This window comes from Dromiciops gliroides, chromosome 1 (assembly GCF_019393635.1).
Source record: "Dromiciops gliroides isolate mDroGli1 chromosome 1, mDroGli1.pri, whole genome shotgun sequence".
In the NCBI taxonomy this organism is placed as follows: Eukaryota; Metazoa; Chordata; class Mammalia; order Microbiotheria; family Microbiotheriidae; genus Dromiciops; species Dromiciops gliroides.
The window spans coordinates 226400089-226419831 of record NC_057861.1 but is presented as its reverse complement, the minus strand read 5'-3'; the positions used below and the strand labels follow the sequence as shown (position 1 = coordinate 226419831).

Sequence of the window (19743 nt, the reverse complement as noted above, 5' to 3'; positions counted from 1 at the left end):
GGGTCACACAGCTAGTAAGTGTCAAGTGTCTGAGGCCAAATTTGAACTCAGGTCCTTCTGAATTCAGAGCTGGTGCTTTATCCACTGTGCCATCTAGCTGCCCCTAAAGCTGGCACTTGTTAAGAAAACCCAGAAAAAATATGGAGAATTAGAACAGTGAAGGGTTGTATGCAAAATAGAACTCATGAACTCATGACTGGAAACACATCTGCTCCTTTCATTTTTGTTGAAGACATTACCATTCTTCCAGTTGCAAACTTGAAGTCATTCTTAACTCCTCTCTCCCCCTCAATCCCCATATTAAATAATTTGCCAGGGTTTATCAATTCCACTTCTACACAATTTCTCACATCTTTCTCCCCTGCCTCCCTCCCCCCATCCACCCAGACTCTAAGCTAGCACAGGTGTTAATCAACTCTCGCCAGAACTACCACAGAAGTCTCCTAAATTGGTCTCTCTGTCTCCCATCTCACTTCTCTTTAATCCATTCTCCACATATTATTCAAATTCATAATCCTAAAACACACTTCTTTCCAAGTCATTTCCCCTACACAAGGATTTTCATTGGTTATTTGCTACCTGTAGGGCCAGATAAAAAATCATTATCAGAGCATTTAAAGCTCTTCATAATCTAGCTCCTTTTTTAAAAAATAGATTTTATTTATTTCATCAAATATTTTCCAATTATATTTAAATTTTTTGACATTCATTTATTTTAAATGTTGAGTTACAAATTCTCTCCTTCCCTCTTGCCCACCCCCCACCCCTGCAAAGACAAGAAACATATCAATTCTATACGTGAAGTTATGCAAAACATGTTTCCATATTGGCCATGTTGCAAAAGAAAACACACACACACACACACACACACACACACACACGGAAAACAAAGTGTGAAAAAGCATACTTCAATCTGCACTTAGTGCTCATTGGTTCTCTTTCTATAATTGTTTTGGATCATTATCTTGATCAGAGTAATCTTGCTCCTTTCTTTTTCCTTTGCCCACTCTTATGTTCTGGTCTAACTGTTCTATTACTTCTTCCAATAGAAACATTTTCCATTTCTTTTTTGGCGGGGGGGGACCTTTGCCTAAGTATAGAACATACTCCTTCTTTACCTCCATTTCACAGAATCCCTTGTTTCCTTCAAACCACCATAGCAATGCTTTTCCTACATGTTATCTTTCCAGATCACCTCTATTTTATTAGCATTTTCTTCTTCTTGAAATTGCATTTGCTTATGTATGTAGTGTACACTCACCCATTTGGCTGTCATTTAATAACTATAGCCAATGAGTAATTGATTATGTAATATTAAAAATTTGTATTGTGTGTTTCAACACACCATTCAAAGCTCTAGCATAATTCCAATCAAATTTCCTACAACCCACAATCCCAGAAAACAGGTAACTAACTCAATAAAGGTAACGTATTGTTCAGTTGAAGCCTGAGGGTGGGAAGTTTGGCAGGAGGGAGAAGAGGAGAAATGGAAAAGGGTACCTATCCCCCTAGGGACAAACGATCACCTGCTCTTTCACAATAAAGGCCAACAAAGACCAAGATTCAGTAAATATTTTACAGTACTCTTACAATCAAGAAATAACAAGTTGTAGCATATAGAGAATTTTAGTACATACTAACTTTTTTTTAGGGGGAGAAAGAAGTTTTAGACCTGTGATTTCACAATTAGGAAACTCCCAGTGTGGAAACTCCTTCCATGGATTCTGATAAGCAACTGATATGCAACTTATGGTCCTAGGAAGTTTCCTGAACACTGGGAAGCAAAGTAACCAGCCAGGGGTCACACAGTTACTATGTGTCAGAAGCATCAGAGCTTGGAAGCACCTTCCTAAACCCAAGCTCTACACTCTACCCATCTACTATGTCATGCTGCTTCTACTAATGCAATATAAAATAACATAAAAACCATTAAGAAGAGACAAGGAAATGAGAGTGAAGAGTTTATTTCTCCAGAATAAGAAAGTATGAGAATTTGGAAATATTAGATTTCATATTTGAAAAGATGCAAAATAATTAATTCTAATACATGGAACCACCATAAACTTTTTTTAAAAAAATCAAAATTACATAATGTATACATTGGTCTAATTTATGTAGCACAAGACTTTCTCAGGCCAAACTATTCCCTGAATATAAATTAGGCACATTTTAAAAATGTTTTAATTTTTTCAGTTCATCAAATTATCATTAGGTAAATTGTTACTCGGTTATGCCAAACCTCTTTTATACCAATTGATGCAATTTTACCTCTAATCTCAGGAACATAGAATGTATGAGCTAAGACCTTAGCAATAATCTAGTCCAAATATTTGTCACTTTATAGTTAAGGGAAATGAAATCTGAAAAGATTACATGATTTCCCCAAGATTCAACAGCTAGTATCAGACACAAATATCAGACAAGCTGAGTCAATTGTTATGAAAGTTGTGAAGAGATAAAAGTTAATTCTCAATTATCTATATCTAGGGCTGAGTGGATAGAGTTCCTGGGCCTGGAGTCAGGAGTAAGGAAGACTCATCTTCCTTGGCAATTTTTAAAAAATGTACTGTACCACCTAGCTGCCCTTTATCTAATACAGTAGTTCTCTAGGTGGTCTAGGGACTACTGGGCATTTCTGAGATCCTTTTAATTGGTCCTCAGAGTGAGAACTAGTTCCTTAATAATACTTTTTGTTTGCACAGCCATTTCTGTCACATCTGACTCTTCATGAACCCATCTGAGGTTTTCTTGGCAAAGATACTGGAGTGATTTGCCATTTCCTTCTCCAGCTCATTTTACAGAAGAGGGTTAAAAATAATTAAATGACTTGCTTAGGGTCACACAGCTAGTAAGTGTCTGAGGTCAAATTTGAACTCAGAAAGATGAGTCTTTTTGATTCAAGGTCCAGTGCTGTATCCACTGCATGACCTAGCTGCCCTGTAATAATAATAAGATGCTTAAATTTTTAAAAAAGTAAATATCGATAGATGTAATCAACATAAACAAAAGATCTTTGGGATCCTCAATAATTTTAAAGATTTACTCTTTAAATTTTAAAATTTAAATTTTAATTAATTTAATTAATTTAAAATTTACTCAATAATTTTAAAGATTTAAAAGGGGGCCCTGAGATAAAAAACTTTGAGAATCATTGATCCAAAGTACTCAAATTATAGAAGAAGAAAAAGCAAGAGAAGCTATAATTTAGCTGTCAAATTGCTAGTATATCTATGACTAAAAAACCTAGGGCTCTTGACTTTCATTTCAATGTATGTCCAATTTTTATTTGAATGAGTTTTTTTCTTTCTAAATTGCTTATTTAAACTTTCTTCATTTTTATGTCTTTATTACGACTTTATTCTCTCTCTCTCTCTCTCTCTCTCTCTCTCTCTCTCTCTCTCTCTCTCTCTCTCTCTCTCTCTCTCTCGCAGGGCAATGAGGGTTAAGTGACTTGCCCAGGGTCACACAGCTAGTAAGTATCAAGTGTCTGAGGCTGGATTTGCACTCAGGTCCTCCTGACTCCAGGGCCAGTGCTTTTACCCACTGCGCCACCTAGTTGTCCCCTCATGCTCTTTTCAAAACAATCTTATAAAATAGACAAATTATTGCTTTACCTACTCATTAATTAAAAGAGAAACTAAGGCACAGTTGAATGATCTGCACAAGGCCACCTAATGAGCTGTAGGTGACTAGGTCAGGTTCCACCTCTAGATCACTGTTCTTTTTCACTAGATCAGGATACATCATTTGCACATACAGTATTTATATGTCTTGATCTACTTATTTTAAAAACCCATTATTTTATGATTGGGTTCTCTGTCTACCAACACAAACTACCATCCTCCTCAGAATTCATAAGTATGGTCCTCAAGAAGAATGGTTTTCACATTTTTCTTGTATTTTAAGATGTAAAAAAAAATTATTCTTAGCTTGCTTACCAAAAAAAAAAGTACTGGGTATAAAGACCCCCAGACCAGAGAATCTCTAAGGTTCCTCTTAGGTCTAATAGACATTTTAATGAGCCAAAAGAAATTTTTGCTTGGTGGTCAAATCCTTCGGTAATTAGATTATCTGAACAAAGCTAGACTGGGATTTGAAATATACTTACACATATAAATACATATATATGTTATAAAATATAAATATTATATACAATATATTACATATTTATAACTAGCTAATTTTCTTTTGATATAAATAATTTTAAAAAATCATCGGACCTTTGATTTGCATTCTGCTGTAATTCACAAAAACAAAAGTAGTAAATAAATAGCACCATGTAGAAGTACCTCACTTCAAACAGTCAACACAGGCACAAACAACATCTCATATAAAGTAGATAGGTGAACTTTTCCATTTATCTGAGGTCAAAGTTAAATTTACCCTACTTTTTCCTATGTCCCATCCTCATTCCACTTTTATTACCTCCATCACTTCTATCTCTTTATTACCTCCATCACTTCTATCTCTTCTTTCTTTTCTATTCTCACCAATCTTTTCTTTTCCTCAGGTTAGCTCTTTAGAGCAGTCTAGCAGCCAGGAGACTGTGCTTCTAGAGCCATTTGGTTTCTTTAGCAATTAATCATTTCTCACACTCCACTCCGTGGACTCTGAGTCTATCATTCAAACCAAAGTAACTGATACCAATCACAGTCCTGACATTGATATATTCAGCTATTGGAGGTTGGGGTGGAAAGGAGGAAAAAGGAGAAGGCAAATGGCTCACTCTGATTTCTTTGAGTTAACTTTGGCTCTCCTTTTACCAAGGAACCAGAGGAGGAGGAGGAGGACTAAATTATGTAAACAAATATATACAAAGCAAATTATATACAAGATCAATAAGAAGTAATTAACAGAGAGAATGCACTAAAATTAAGAGGTTGGGAAAGATTGCCAGATAGGATTTTAGTTGGGACTTAAAGGAAGCCATGGACGTAAGTAGGTGGGCAATCAAAGAATGGGGGACACAGAGAGAAAATGTCCAAAGCTGAGAGATGGAGTTCCTTGTTCATGGAACAGCCAGGATGCCAGTGTCACTGAATTCGAAAGTACATGTTTTGGAGTAAGGTATAAGAAGGCTGGAAAGGTAGGAGGGGGCTAGGTTACCAAGGGTTTTGAATGTCAAACGGCAGTTTGTGTTTGATCCTGAAGTCAATAGGGAGCCACTATAGTTTATTGAGGAGGGGGGTGACATGAACAAACCTGTGCTTTGGGAAACCACTTTGAAGGCAGGATGGATTAGAATGGGGAGAGACTTGAGAGATGCAGACCCATAAGCAGACAATTGTAGTAATCAAGGTGTGAGGTGATAAGGGTCTGTACTAGAGGTAGCAGTATAAGGGAAAGAAGGGTGAATACTCAAGAGATGTAGCAGAGGTGAAATTGATAGGTTTGGCACCAGATTGGATATGGTGGGGAGGATGAGGAGATAAAGAATCCAGGATGATTCCTAGGTTGTAACTCTGATGGACTGGGAGGATGGTGTTGCTCGCTATAGTAATAGGGAAGGCATGGGGCAGCAGGCGTGGTTAGGAGGAAAGATAATGAATGAGCTCAGTTTTGTACATATTAAGCTTAAGATATCTACTGGAACTCCAGTTTGAGATGTCTGAAAGGCAGTTGGAGATGCGAGATAGAACAATAACTATCTTCAGTATTTCATATGGAAGAGAGATTGGACTACTGCTACTTAGAACAGCAAAATCCAAAGTAGACTTCAAAGCTAGAAATTAATTTCTGGAAAACATAATCAGGGTTTTAAGGACTAGAGTGAAACACACACCCAGTTCAAAGATCAGTTCAGTTAAATTACCAGTCAAAGAAAGGAGGGAGAGCTGAGAGGATCCCTTAGTGCAGTAGTTTGACCTAATGGATCAGTGGTTTGATCTAACTTATAGGATCATAGGATCATGCTAGGTGTTGTTAATGATAAGAAAATTATACCTCTTTTCAAAATGTCTTACATACTTGGGGAAACAACCCACAAATACTTGAAAAGATAAGTAACAATAAAAGATCCTCAATGATGAACTCTAAATGAGTAGTACATGCTACATAAAATTTAAAGGAAGGAACAAATAGGAAACAATGTAGTACAGTGGGAAAAGTACTTGGTTTGAAGTTAGAAGTTGTTCGGTTGTTTCAGTTGTGTCCAACTCTCCATGACCCCATTGGGGGTTTTCTTGGAAGAGATCCTGGAGTGGTTTACCAGCTCATCTTACAGATAAGGAAACTGAGGCAAACAAGGTTAAGTGACTTGCCCAGGGTGACATAGCTAGTAAGTGTTTGAGACTAGATTTGAACTCAAGAACAAATTATTGAGCACTTACTTTGTGTAAGGCATTGTTCTGTCAAGAGATACCAAGAACCATAAGATATGGTCAGCCTGCTTTCAAGGAATTAACTATCTAGTTTACTACCACCACCACCACTATTACTACTACTACTACCACCACCACCACTAGCACCAGCACCAGCACCACTGCTACTACCAGCATTTAGATAGTATTTTATGGTCTGCAAAATGCCTTACAAATATTATCTAAATTCATTCTCATAATAACCCTGGGAGGTAGATGTTATTTTCATCCTTATTTTACAGATGAGAAAACTCAGTTAGTGAGAGGTTGTGACTTTCCCTGGATCACACAGTTAGCATGTTTCTGAGGACAAATTTGAATTCAAGATAGATAAGACATAAGGGATATAAAACAGTGAAAGGATAACTAAAATATACTTATAGTTTTATCAAAGCATTAAAACCACATGGCACTGACGCTAAGCATTTGGTAAAATATTAGCCTTCCCCAGTATGGATTAGAGGTTGAAAGTACTAATTAAAATCAAAGCTTTATGTGTTAAAATGTTAATGTAGGTTCAAGAATATTTTAAATGTTTTTTTTCTTTTTGCAGGGCAATGGGGGTTAAGTGACTTGCCCAGGGTCACACAGCTAGTAAGTGTCAAGTGTCTGAGGCCGGATTTGAACTCAGGTACTCCTGAATCCAGGGCCGGTGCTTTATCCACTGCGCCATCTAGCCGCCCCCTATTTTAAATGTTTTAAGGGAAAACATGCAAGATTTCTCAGGGCTAGATAGTTATTGTCTTTCATACACATGCAAATGTCTCTCAAATAGGACATAGTAAGTTAGACCAAGGAAAATTGGGTAATGTAGTAGGAAGAACATTGCCTTTTTTTTTTTCTGGGGTAGTGAGGGTCAAGTGACTTGCCCAGAGTCACACAGCTAGTGTCAAGTGTCTGAGGCTGGATTTGAACTCAGGTCCTCCTGAATCCAGGGCTGGTGGTTTATCCACTGCACCATCTAGCTGCCCCTGGTTTACTTTTCTGTCTCATTTTCTTCATCTTCCTAAGATGGGTGTGAGCCAGGTGACCTCTCAGGTCCTTTCTAGCTCTGAATCTATGATTCTGTAAAACCCACATGGGTCAATAATGCCATGATGTAGAATTGTGACAATCATGACATAATAGAACTTAGAGCCACTAAGATCTTAGGCTATGAACAGAAGTATAGCATACAGAGCAAAAGATGTGACTGTTCTGTCTCTCTTGTCAGAATGCACATGGAATATGATGTCCAGTGCTGGGTATCACATTTTAGAAGGGACAGGGACAAACTAGACAGAGTACTCCAGAATGGTGAAGGCCTTCAAAACTATGGCATTCCCACATGCACAAAAATATTTATAGCAGTTTATTTTTTAAGTGGCAAAGACCTAGAAACTAGGGGGGCACCCATTAATTGGGGAATGGAACAAATTATGGTATATATGAATGTAATAGAGTACTATTGTGAGATAGAAATGATGAGACAGATTCAGAGAAACCTGAGATGACCTGTATGTAACAATGCAGAATAGAACCAGGAGAATAATTTATGCAATAATATCAACATTATAAAAACAAATAACTTTCAAAGACTTAAGAATTCTGATCAATGCAATAACCAAACATGATCCCAGTGTACACATGATGTAATGGGACTTAAAGTACACATAGAGGCATATTTCTTTTTTCTTTTTCTTTTCTTTTTTTTTTTTTGGACATGGTCAGTGCAGAAATTAATTTTGCTTGACTATTCATATTTGTTATAGGACTTCCCCCTCCTCTTTCTTTTCCAAAGGGGAAGAAGAAGGGAAAGAAAATATATTTTGTTCATTAAAAAATGTAATTAAACAAATCTTGCCACCTAAGGGTCTGTTCAAGTAAATTAGGTTGTTTAACCTAGAGAAGAAAAGGCAGTGTAGGATTCACATGCTGTCTTTAAATATTTGAAGAGTTGTCTTGTGGAAGACATATGAAAGTTGTTCTTCTTGGTCCTGCACAAAAGAATTAGCACTAATGGTGGTCCCAATATATGAAGTTATGGTGAAGGAAATTTTGGAACAATATAAGGAAAACTTACCTAACAATTACAAGTTACTCTAAAATGCAAAGATATGGGGCAGCTAGGTGGCGAAGTGGATAGAGCACCAGCCCTGGAGTCAGGAGTACCTGAGTTCAAATCCGGCCTCAGACACTTCGCACATACTAGCTGTGTGACCCTGGGCAAGTCACTTAACCCCAATTGCCTCACTAAAATGCAAAGATATGCCTCATAGGTGGTTGTGGCTGTGGCTAGTGAGCTTCCCATCATTAGAATTCTTCAAGCAGAAACTGGATTAATCCATATTAAGAATGCTTTAAGGGAGATGTTCATTTTTTGAGACTTTGACTACAACCGAATGATTTTGAAGTCTTTTTTCAACTATAGGATTCTAGGAATCTAGGATTAGAATTTAAACACCCAATTCTATACCCTATCAAGAAAAAGTCAACAGCCAAAGAATAATCAAGGCTGCCCATTGTGGTGGAGAGATTCCCAGATTTCTCTGTCTCTGTCTTTGTGTCTCTTGTCTCTGTCTCTTTCTCACTCTCTGTGTCCCTTTCTCTCTTTCTCTGTCTCTCTCTCTCACCCACACCGCCCTCCCCCCCCAAGACAGAAGTCAGAACCTAGATACACCAGTTTGAAATGCTTTCCCATTTCTAACCTTAACGACTTGCAGACAAAAAGGAAAGTAACAACATGTAGAAACAAACAAAACCTTGCCCTACTTCCTCCTTTAGAAACTTTAATAAAGGATTTAAAAATAATGCTAATCTTGAACCTTTGGACTAATCTGGAAGTAAAGCCTTATTGGTCTTTATCAGTTCTTAAACAACATCCTGTTCCTCTCATCGGACCTGGAAGGACTCCTTCCACAAAGTAATTAGAGGAGGTGGCTCAGACTTGGCGCCCATGATTGATGTAACTGAGTAGTAAGTACCCTCTTTCCTCAAGCCCTGAAGGAATTAGAGTAACGATCCATTGAAAAGGTAGAAGTTTCTTTGATTACTTCCACTTAAAGGAAGTTAGGATGGTATTAACTGGATGGAAAGGAGAATCCTAAAAGGGAGCTGTCACAGAGGGATGGCATAATATTAGGAAAATGATTCTCCAAGGGTATGCTAAAAAGTTGGGTGAATTATGCTATTTGACGAAACAAACTGTTAACTGGACTTATATCCTGAACTCATCATGTTCTGAAATTTTCCTCACTTGAGAATTCTTTTAAACTGTGATTTCAAAATGACGTGTTAGAGAGCTGTCCAGGGGTATGAGGAGGCTCTGTCAGTTCCCTGAGCAGAAAAATTCTTAAATTTAGAATAATCACAAATTAATAAAATGTTTCTTGCAAAGTTGTGCCTATAAAAGAGAGTACAAAATTTTCTTTTACAAACAAGAGGCACCTAAAAGGAGCGATCTAATACTTTAAACTGGGGCCAATTAACAGTAGCATGAAACTATATTTGTTTCATTTCGACTCTATATTTTCTAAAGTTTCTTTTTTTTTGAGTACTTTACATTGTACAACTAAGTCATAATATTCTGTGTGTTGCCTTGAATAATTTTCATCTCAAGTTTGGTCATTTGAAACAGATGTAAACTGGATTATAGTGAATACTGGGGAAGAGAACTGTATTATAAGAGAAGAAAAGAGCAAATGGAGAAAGATCCAAACCCAGGTGTATGGATAATCTCTCCATTTTTTTGCCCTTTGGGTAGAACTACCGTAAAGTCCTCTTCCTTCTTATTGTGGCATGGAGATGAAACTGGTTTCTGAAAGGTTATTCCAGTAGCACAAAAGCTCTAGCTTTTGTCTAGCTATCGGAACCAGCTATACAAGAATGTATGTTTGTCATTCATGGACCATTTGGAGCCACACCAATAGGGCAATTTTGTGGCCATTGTAGCCCTATACAATCATCTGTTTTCCTAACTCATAAATAGATTGGGATCTATTGTGGGGGGAACAATAATGATAATAATAATGCTAGATTTATGTATCACTTTAAGATTTGCAAAGTACTTTTCACACATATCTCATTTTTAAAATCTCACTTCAAGAATTATAGGAACAAAAATCACAGAAGCATGAAGTGGTCAGCCAACGAGAGAGAGAGAGAGAGAGAGAGAGAGAGAGAGAGAGAGAGAGAGAGAGAGAGAGAGAGAGAACTTGGCTAGATGGCATATCCCACTTCATCAAAAGTACAATAGGAATTTAGTAAAGGGATAGGGATCATGATTGACTGGAGTACTCAAGCAAAGCTTGATTGAAGTAGAATGTGATAAGAACCTTGAAGGCTGCACAGGAAAGAGTAGATAAGAAGAGAGGACATTTCATGTAGAATAAATAGCTGGAGCAAAGAAATGGAAGTTGAAATGAACATCTATTTCCAGGACTCACATTGACGTGTCATTGAAAAAAGATTAGATAGATAGGGTAGTGTCATGGAACCATTAGCCTCTCCAAACTAGAAGTCTGACATTTTGAAATGGGAGTTTTAGCAAGATTATACAGCAGCTGTATGCAAGATAGATCAGAGTGGGAAAAGAAGGCTGGGAGAATGCCTTTGTATAGGCACAATCATTTGACTGAAATAGGAATTGTGTGCAAAGGATCCTATGGAAAGACAATTATTTTTCTATTTAAAAAGAGAAACAGGGGGCAGCTAGGTGACACAGTGGATAGAACACCTGGATTCAGGAGGACCTGAGTTTAAATCCAGCCTCAGACACTTGACACATTTACTAGCTATGTGACCCTGGGCAAGTCACTTAACCCTCATTGCTGAGAGAGAGAGAGAGAGAGATAGAGAGAGAGAGAGAGAGAGAGAGAGAGAGAGAGAGAGAGAGAGAGAGAGAGAGAGAGAGAAACTTACAAAAAAATAAAAGTAGTTTATTATTTTCCATTTACATGTAGAGATAGTTTTCAGCATTTGTTTATATAAGATTACAAATTTCAAATTTTTCTCCCTCCCTCCCCTCCCCCCTCCCCCCTCCCCTAGACAGCAGGCAATCTGATATAGGTTATATATATACTACACATACATATACATAACAACAATAAACATATTTCTGGATCAGTCATGCTATAAGAGAAGAATCAGAGCAATAAGGAAAAACCTCAAAATAGAAAAACAACAGCACCCAAAACAAGTCATTCCCCAATTGAGAAATGGTCAAAGGATATGAACAATTTTGTGATGAAGAAATCAAAGCTATTCCCATATGAAAAAATGCTCTAAATCACTATTGATTAGAGAGATGCAAATTAAAACAACTTTGAGGTACCACCTGACACCTATCAGATTGGCTAAAATGACAAAAAAAGGAAAATAATAAATGTTGGAGAAATTGTGGAAAAATTGGAACACTAATGCATTGTTGGTGGGGCTGTGAACTGATCCAACCATTCTGGAAAGCAATTTGGAATTATGCCCAAAGGGCTATAAAGCTGTGCATACCCTTTGACCCAGCAATACCACTTTTGGGTCTTTTCCCCAAGGAGATCATAGAAAAGTGAAAAGAACCCACATGTTCAAAAATATTTATAGCTGCTCTTTTTGTGGTGGCAAGGAATTGGAAATTGAGGAGTTGCCCATCAGTTGGGGAATGGCTGAACAAGTTGTAGTATATGAATGTAATGGAATTCTATTGTGCTGTAAGAAACAATGAGCAGGAGGAGTTCAGAGAAACCTGGAAGGACTTGCATGAACTGATGATGAGTGAGATGAGCAGAACCAGAAGAACATTATACACAGTATCATCGATGTTATGTGTTGATCACCTGTGATAGACTGGATTCTTCTCACCAATACAATGGTACAAGAGAGTTCTGGGGGACTCATGATGGAAAAGGATCTCCAAATCCAGAAAAAAAAGAACTGTGGAATATGGATGCTGATTGAACCATACTATTTCTATTGTTTTTGGTGCTGTTGTTTTTCTATTTTGAGAAACTTTTAAATTGAAGCATCTTTAACATTTACTATTGTCTTAGAGAGTTTCCTGAACTGTTGGCAGGAAATATGGAGTAACAGATAGAAATGTAGGAAATACTTTGGAAAGTGAAAAAAGTCATCAATTAGGTTTGACATTTCCATCAGTAATACATAAGCAAAAGAATCTGGCACAAGAATTTAAGTAGTATTATCTGATGCTCCAGCAGGTCAGACTTCAATGATAATTTTAAAAGTGAAGTGATTTAGAACTTCAAAAAATTTTCTGCCCCCCTCCCCCCCCCCGAAGAAGATGGAGAAGCAATCAGAGGAAAGAAACCCGTTTGTAGTCCTGTGTGTTTTTGGTTCTCTTCCATCCCTTGGATGCTTTCTGGATTAACTCTTGGAGATAGAGGAATGCTTACCTTGACAAGAATGTTATCCAGCAGACATATTGGGAATCTCACTGACCCTATTGTATCTCCCCAGGCTCCAAACAAAGGACAAGGTCACAGAAAACTCAAACTCATCTAAAGAAAGGTCTCCAGACCCAGCCTTTATCAAAAACAAAGAACAGATTTGAAGGCTTTAGTGCTATTAAATCGTTACCTAGAGACTATCGCTTCCCACACAAATTAGATACAAATTAGATGAACCCAAATGCACTAAGGAATTTCCAGTAGAAATTCCCAGCCAGACCTGTTCCAACAGAACTCAAATGTATGAATTCAAATGAATTACCTTTCACATAATTTTTTCTTTCTTATTACATATTGCTTAAAAAACAAATACTAGGTTGTCTTTAGATTAATATTATATTAAACAAGAAGTAATGAATATTTACAAGCATGAAAATAATTTGCACATGTCTCTAATGAGAACATATTAGAATAAAGTACATGTGTTTACAGATTACCTAATTCATTTAACAACATCTCTGGGCAATGTAGATAAAGCTGAGTGGAATCAAACATAAATGAATGCAATCATCTGTCCTCAGTTAACTTCTCTACTCTACACGGTGCATTAGCTCCTTGATTTATCAAAATTATCTAGAGTATTTTAAATATCCTGTGGTCCAAGTGTCAACCAAACTTGGGTGGTTGATTGTATTTTTTTAAAGGCACTGACCTATCCTGTTGCAAATTAATTTCCAACTCTGACTTTTTTCTCATTTTTATAAAAGGGATGTTCCTGTAAATTTCATCTCGCTTTAAAAATTATTGTATCTGGCATGCTGAGTTGTTATGAGGATCAAATGAGATATTATATAGAGAGCAAATCCAGCCATTGTTGTTGTTGTTATTGTTGTTGTTGTTGTTTTTATAGACCTTGTAGGAATAGATGGATATTACAAAATCAAAGAATGATTGGTTGTTCCCTATTCCAACATTGTTCCATATTGGACAACATGAAGTCATCTCACAATATGAGGGATGGTTTTATATAAAGGAGATAGTATGTTGAGTTACTTCGATGAGGATTCAGAAGTGATTCTCAAGAAAAGAAATCCAGGCAGATGGTTTAGCCTGGAGGAAGATATTATGAAGTACAATTATAGAAATCCCTTATGCCAAAAGTTATGAAGATAGGTTCTGAGGATATAAAATATGATAAAAAATTAAAAATGTATAATAATCAGCAAAGAATATTGAGAATTATCAAATGGTAGCAACATTAGTTGGTTGGTTTCAACTGCACTAAAACATTTTATGATATGCTTTCTAATTCAACTCAACACTAAAAAGGACAAATGATATGGAAGATCTTTTCTTAAAATATTTCATGCCTTACTATATTTAAATTCTCAAGAATGCAACATTAAGTTATTACAGATGTAGTCTTTCCATTTAATGTCTGGAAAAGAGAAAAAAAAGGAGGAAGAGGTCAAAGTCTGGAATATGAGCTGTGATGTTACTATAACATATTCTTGTTTCCAACTGCTAAGATAACCATGGGCATTTCTTTGGGAATTTACTTTAGGAGTAAAGTTACAGGAAAGGGAAAAATATATATCATTCCCAAATAAAGTGAAGCATACATCTTTCATGTTTATCACATTTTAATACCATTTAAATTACTAAAATTGTAATGGTCTTTTATTGCTCGAACAACAAGAACTTAAAGAGTTTCTTCAGATATTTCCAAATCTGTCTTGCTCTAGTAGGGAAAAACTGGTTGTGACACAGAAAAGCTATCAACCTAACCTTTGAATTGACTTGAATCTTTCTTTACTTTAGATTTAGATGAGTGTGGGTATAATCATATTGTCTTTTATTAGAAAGCGAAGTCTCTCTTAGTACTTTATCAGATATACTTCATGCACACATTCATAATTATAGTGGGAATGAAATAATATACCATAGTTACAAGTTTCCTTTTGATAGATTACCCAAAGAAAGAGTAGGGAACATAGAAAACTCCTAGTAATCCCTATTTTGTTACACAATGATCATTTTCAAAGAATGAATTGGATGTGGAGATGGCTAGCCAAGTACAAATTTGTATGAGCAGTAATTTAATACTCATCTATTTCTATCTTTTTCCACCTTTATATATTTTTACTAACTATGGATAACAGGCATAGGAATTTAAATACTGGCTTACTTGGTAGAAGATGCAGAAGAAGAAGTTAGCCCTGGGACAAGATTGGCAAATATAGCAAATATGTGATGAAATGATTACCCAGAAACCCCAAAGCTGCTATTCTTTCTTCTATCTCTACAGGATCAGAGAAATCTGGGAAGCTCCAAACTTTCCCAAGTTATCCACTGTTAAATTGCTGGGGGTTGGGCTAGAGTCTGATGCATATTTTTCATTGTATACACCAGAAATTGTTACAGATTGTTTATTGTGTGGGGTTTTAAAAAATACTCACTTTTTGCATACATTATTATGGAAGTCCTGACACCTGGAAATTACAGATCTTCAAAATACTAAGCATTTATTTTCCTAGTGACTATAGTCAGCCTATTAAGTAATTGCTACTTAATGATATTCTGCAATGAGACTAGTTCCAAGCTCCCAAAGTGAGTTAAATAATATTGCCATTAAATATTGACAAGCCTTACTCTGGCATATGAAATTAAACGTAACAAAAACAATACAATCTAGTCTCAGTCCGCGTCTGTTGGAATTAGCTAACTACAATGAACTCTCCTGCTCTGTTCGACTTTATTAGGTTTTCCAAAGGAATTTGTGTTTGCAGAGAAAGTCCAATTATATATATTGTTGACTGACCATTTATTTATTTATTTATTCAACAAATATTTACTATCTTCAGAGAGGAGCTGTGCCAGATACTTTATCCAATAATGCGCCTGGGCAACGAAGAGGATAGAGCAGAATGGCCTCTATAAGGATGGGCGGAATACTACAGATAAACTCTATACTTCTAGGACAACCTTGCAACCACGAGGCATCCTAGCTGAGGATCAAAAACGTGAGTCAAGGAATTCACAGTCCGGATTCCTCGTTTCCCGGAGTGACCAGTCTCCCTCTCTCGCGCTCTCTTGCTAAGCACTCGGAGAAAAAAGCCGGTTTGGCCACTTCGAGGGTTGCACAAAGAGCAAAGGGGAGCATCTGTCCGCTCGGACGCCATCTGCCTAAGGCAGTGCTAGGAGGATTCTCCTCTACTTCTCGGCTTCTTAAACTGTGGGTCGCGACCCCACATGAGGTCGCGTAACAGAATGCGGGGGTCGCAAAAAATTTGGCAACAGTAAAAAGTTATCTATGCCTATTTTATATACCTGCACATCAGGATCGGGTAAAAATTTCTAGGGCGAAAAAGTGGTCGCGGGTGGAAAAAGTTTAAGAAGCCTAGCTCTAGATAACTAGCTCAGGGGGCGCGAGATCTCTCGGGTTTCCTCCTCTCCATCCATTCATCTAGCCGGAAGAGAGATGCAGACAGGGCAGTAGAGGACCGAGTGCCCCCCCGGGCTGCCAAGCAGATAGAAGTCCTCCAAGAGCCGAAGGCGGGAGAGGGAAAGTGGGGAAAGGGGACACGGTTTGACTTCCTGAAGCCAGACAATGAGAAACTAGCAGGAGAATTCCTGCCCCATTCATTCCCCGGCGTAGGGGCGGGGGTGGGGGGCAGCATTTGCCGAGGGTTAGCAACCAAGCCCACCCCCCACCTTCAGCCCAACAATTACACAACAAAAACCTTCCGAGCTGGAGCCCTGGGAACTGGAAAGTCGGCGGATGCCAGCTGAGTTGTCTCCCCTTCTTTTATCCCCTCTTCCCGCTACACCTCCCCCCTTCAGCACTCACACTGCCGCCACCCCATCCCAGCGTACCCCTACGCGAGGAAAATAAATAACATCGCTTCCGACGCTCCTCCCAGATATCTCCAGTCCCTTCAAAGAGAGTCAGGCTAACCCCAAAGTTGGGCAGTGCAAAACTTTTCTAAAAAGATCTCCAGGCAAGGAACGCGGGCTCCGGGAAAGGTGGCTGCTGCCAACCCCCTGGGAACAGGCGTCTGCAGACCTATCCCCTCCCAGTCCCAACTGCCCAGGAGCCAGGAGATCCCTCCGGGGCTCCCTTCTCAGATTCCTGTTGGCTTACAACCTGGAGCACACTAGCCCGGGATCATCAGCTATCCCAAGAGATTGGCTTTTCCACGCGTACTCCATTTATCCTCACAACCTGCGAAGCCAAAACCCTGAAAGAGGGACAGACCTCTTCAAACTCCCGCTTGCCCCCTCCCCGGAGCAGCCTCCCGCGGTTGGGACTTTAGCCGGGCGCAGCGACGGCACTCCCAGGCTCACCTCTTTGCTGGCACTGCCCGGCGGTCCACAGCAGCAGCGCTGCCACGATCAGTCCCCAGCCGCAGCAGCGGAGCATTTTCCTCCCTAACTCCAGTGGCAAAACAGTCACCGGAGCTTCTCCCGGGAAGAAGAAAAGCTGCAGCCTCTTTACTTTGCTGGAGAGCGAAACTCTTCTGGCTTTCCCACTCCCCAGAGCCCGGAAAACCCCTCCCCCCTCCGTCCCCACCCCCTCCTTACTGGGTCCCAGTCCCCTCCTCTTGCTTCACTGAAAGGCTCTCAACCTTGCTTCCCCTCAGTCCCCCAGACACTTAGAGGCCGAAGTTTGGCACCAGCCCCCTCTCCCCCCGGGGCCTGTCCACTGGGGAGGTCAACTTTATTTGCCCTCCTTTTGCTGGATTTATGGGGACAGCTCGGTAGAGGTACTGAGCATCTTCTTGGTCTTCACCGTAGCCTCCAGCTAGTACTTGTAGGCTTTCAGTTTGGGTCTTACTAGCCCAGGTATGAGACTGCTGTAAAACTTTCCCCAGCTTTCCACAACACCCTGTATTCTGGCCATTTGGCTCCTCCTGAACCTGCATGGAACTAAGGTGATGGAAGTGATTGGGAAGGAGAGTTAACAATGACTCGGGGAAAATAGAAAAGCCCCGAGTTAAGTACTTTCTGCGGGCTAAGCAAAGTAGTCCATGGGAGAGGATTCCAAGAAAATATTTGATCTATTGGCCATTCCCTCCTCCCCACTGTGGGGCCCTGCCAGCTGGGCTCCCTCTGGGCTGAGCTACTCCCAAACACCCCTGCCCAAAGTCAGTCGGTAGCCATGAATTGAAATGGCCAGTCTTCTTAGTTTCTGCCATTTCAGTTTTAGACCAGGGGAAAATGAGGCTTGAGGGAGAGGGGATAGAAAAAGGGGGGTGAGGGGAGAAAGACATCATGGTCTTAAATATGAATGGATATTCACCCACCTTTACATTTGTGGAAAGAAGACTCCGTTTATCACAAACTCCCAGGGATTTAGTCATCTTGTGAGATTACACCTGTTCTTTGCTAAGAATTTGAACTTCAGTTTTCTCTTTTGTTAAAGAAAACATAACACTTTTAAAGAGCTATGAGTAGAGGACAAGGGACAGGGAGACTTGGGTTTGACACTTAATAAGCTATGTGACCATGATCAAATAAACTTCTCTGAGCCTTGTTTTTAACCGTAAAATGGAGAATGGAGATAATATTTGCACTAAGCAAATACCTTAATAATACATACCTTACACACACAAAAACAAAAATACATACCTTACAGAGGTGTTTTGAATGCTAAAGCCCAATGTAAATGTGAATTAGCATTTTTATTATTATAGCCCTTTTCAACAAAGGTTTTCTATAACTTTTCTGACAAGCCAAATCCTCACACGATAAACACACAAGTTAAATAAAAGTTTATAAAGGCTTTTCATTTAATTCTATTTCTCTAGTCATATTAGACATATTTTTATCTAATTATGTGAATATCTGCTCAATGGAACCATCATATATATTACATATGTATATATTATATATGTGTATATGTGTGTGTGTGTATATATATATATATACACACACACACACATTTACACACACACATATATATACAACTCCAAAACATTTTATCAGAAAGACTCAATTGGAATAGTTGGGAAATGCAAAAGAAAATCTAAGCAACAGAACATAGAATTTGTCCTTTAAAAAACAGGCATTATACATGCAAGCAGAGTAGATGAAAAAGGTCAGACCGTGTTTTCAAAGTTCAAAATTCAGCATCAGGAGTGTTTTCATGCTGTAAGCATTCTGAATCTTAGGGGTTTGGGGTGGGGAGGAAAGAAGACAGAGCAGAGGAGACCAAAGGGGAGGGTTATGACAGAAAAACAATTCAAAGAACAGCTCCTACTCTAGCTCCCTTTGAAATTACCCATCTCTCCTAAGTACCTAGAAATTCAGTTTCAGCCATCATCATCATCATCATCCTTGTGGTGGTGGTCACCACCACAATATATATATAACTCTAAGATTTATATATAACATTTATATAACTCTAAGATTTTTCCAAGTACTTTACATGCATTATCTCATTTAAATAACACTTTAAAGAAAATACCTTACATATCTCATTTCACCTGACTCCCAAGTAACGGATATGGGTTAAAAGGAGTCCTGTAAATCCTTTCCCCTTTCTGATTCTGGAGGATATATGAATTTTCCAGACAAGATGTTCATCCTAGTTGGCCCTTACCAAGGAAATCTTCAGTAGTTTGGTAGCTCCCAGGACTGAATGAATGTACTTGAGTTGGCTTGGAACTATAAATGAAACAGAAGACAGAGAAAAGTAGAGATTCTCTTAAAGGAGTGAACAATGGAAGCTATACGGATGTTTTTTATGAGGGAAAGAGCCAGACATCAAGAGATGCAAGAAAACTGTGTAACCCTGGGCAAGTCACTTCACCCCAATCACCTCAAAAAAAGAGAGATGCATGAAGACAGAGATACTCAAATGTGCATATGTGCATGGATAAACTGGTCTGTAGTTGCTTTCCAAAAATTCTGAAAAAGCTGTGTACACCAGAAGTATCAAACATGCAACTGAGTATGGCCTGAACCAGATTAAAATGTAATTGAGGGGGCAGCTAGGTGGCGCA

General features: G+C 38.6%; 1 protein-coding gene across 1 annotated transcript in view; it reads right to left on the bottom strand.

Moving 5' to 3' along the window:
- Nucleotides 1–17195, bottom strand: part of LAMA1 (laminin subunit alpha 1) — a 210069-nt gene extending 192874 nt beyond the window's left edge. The window contains exon 1 of the mRNA XM_043975002.1: nt 17084–17195. Within this exon, the coding sequence (XP_043830937.1) occupies nt 17084–17159 (76 nt within the window). The 5' untranslated portion in view covers nt 17160–17195. The remainder of the gene's footprint in view (nt 1–17083) is intronic.
- Between the last annotated feature and the right edge of the window lie 2548 nt (nt 17196–19743).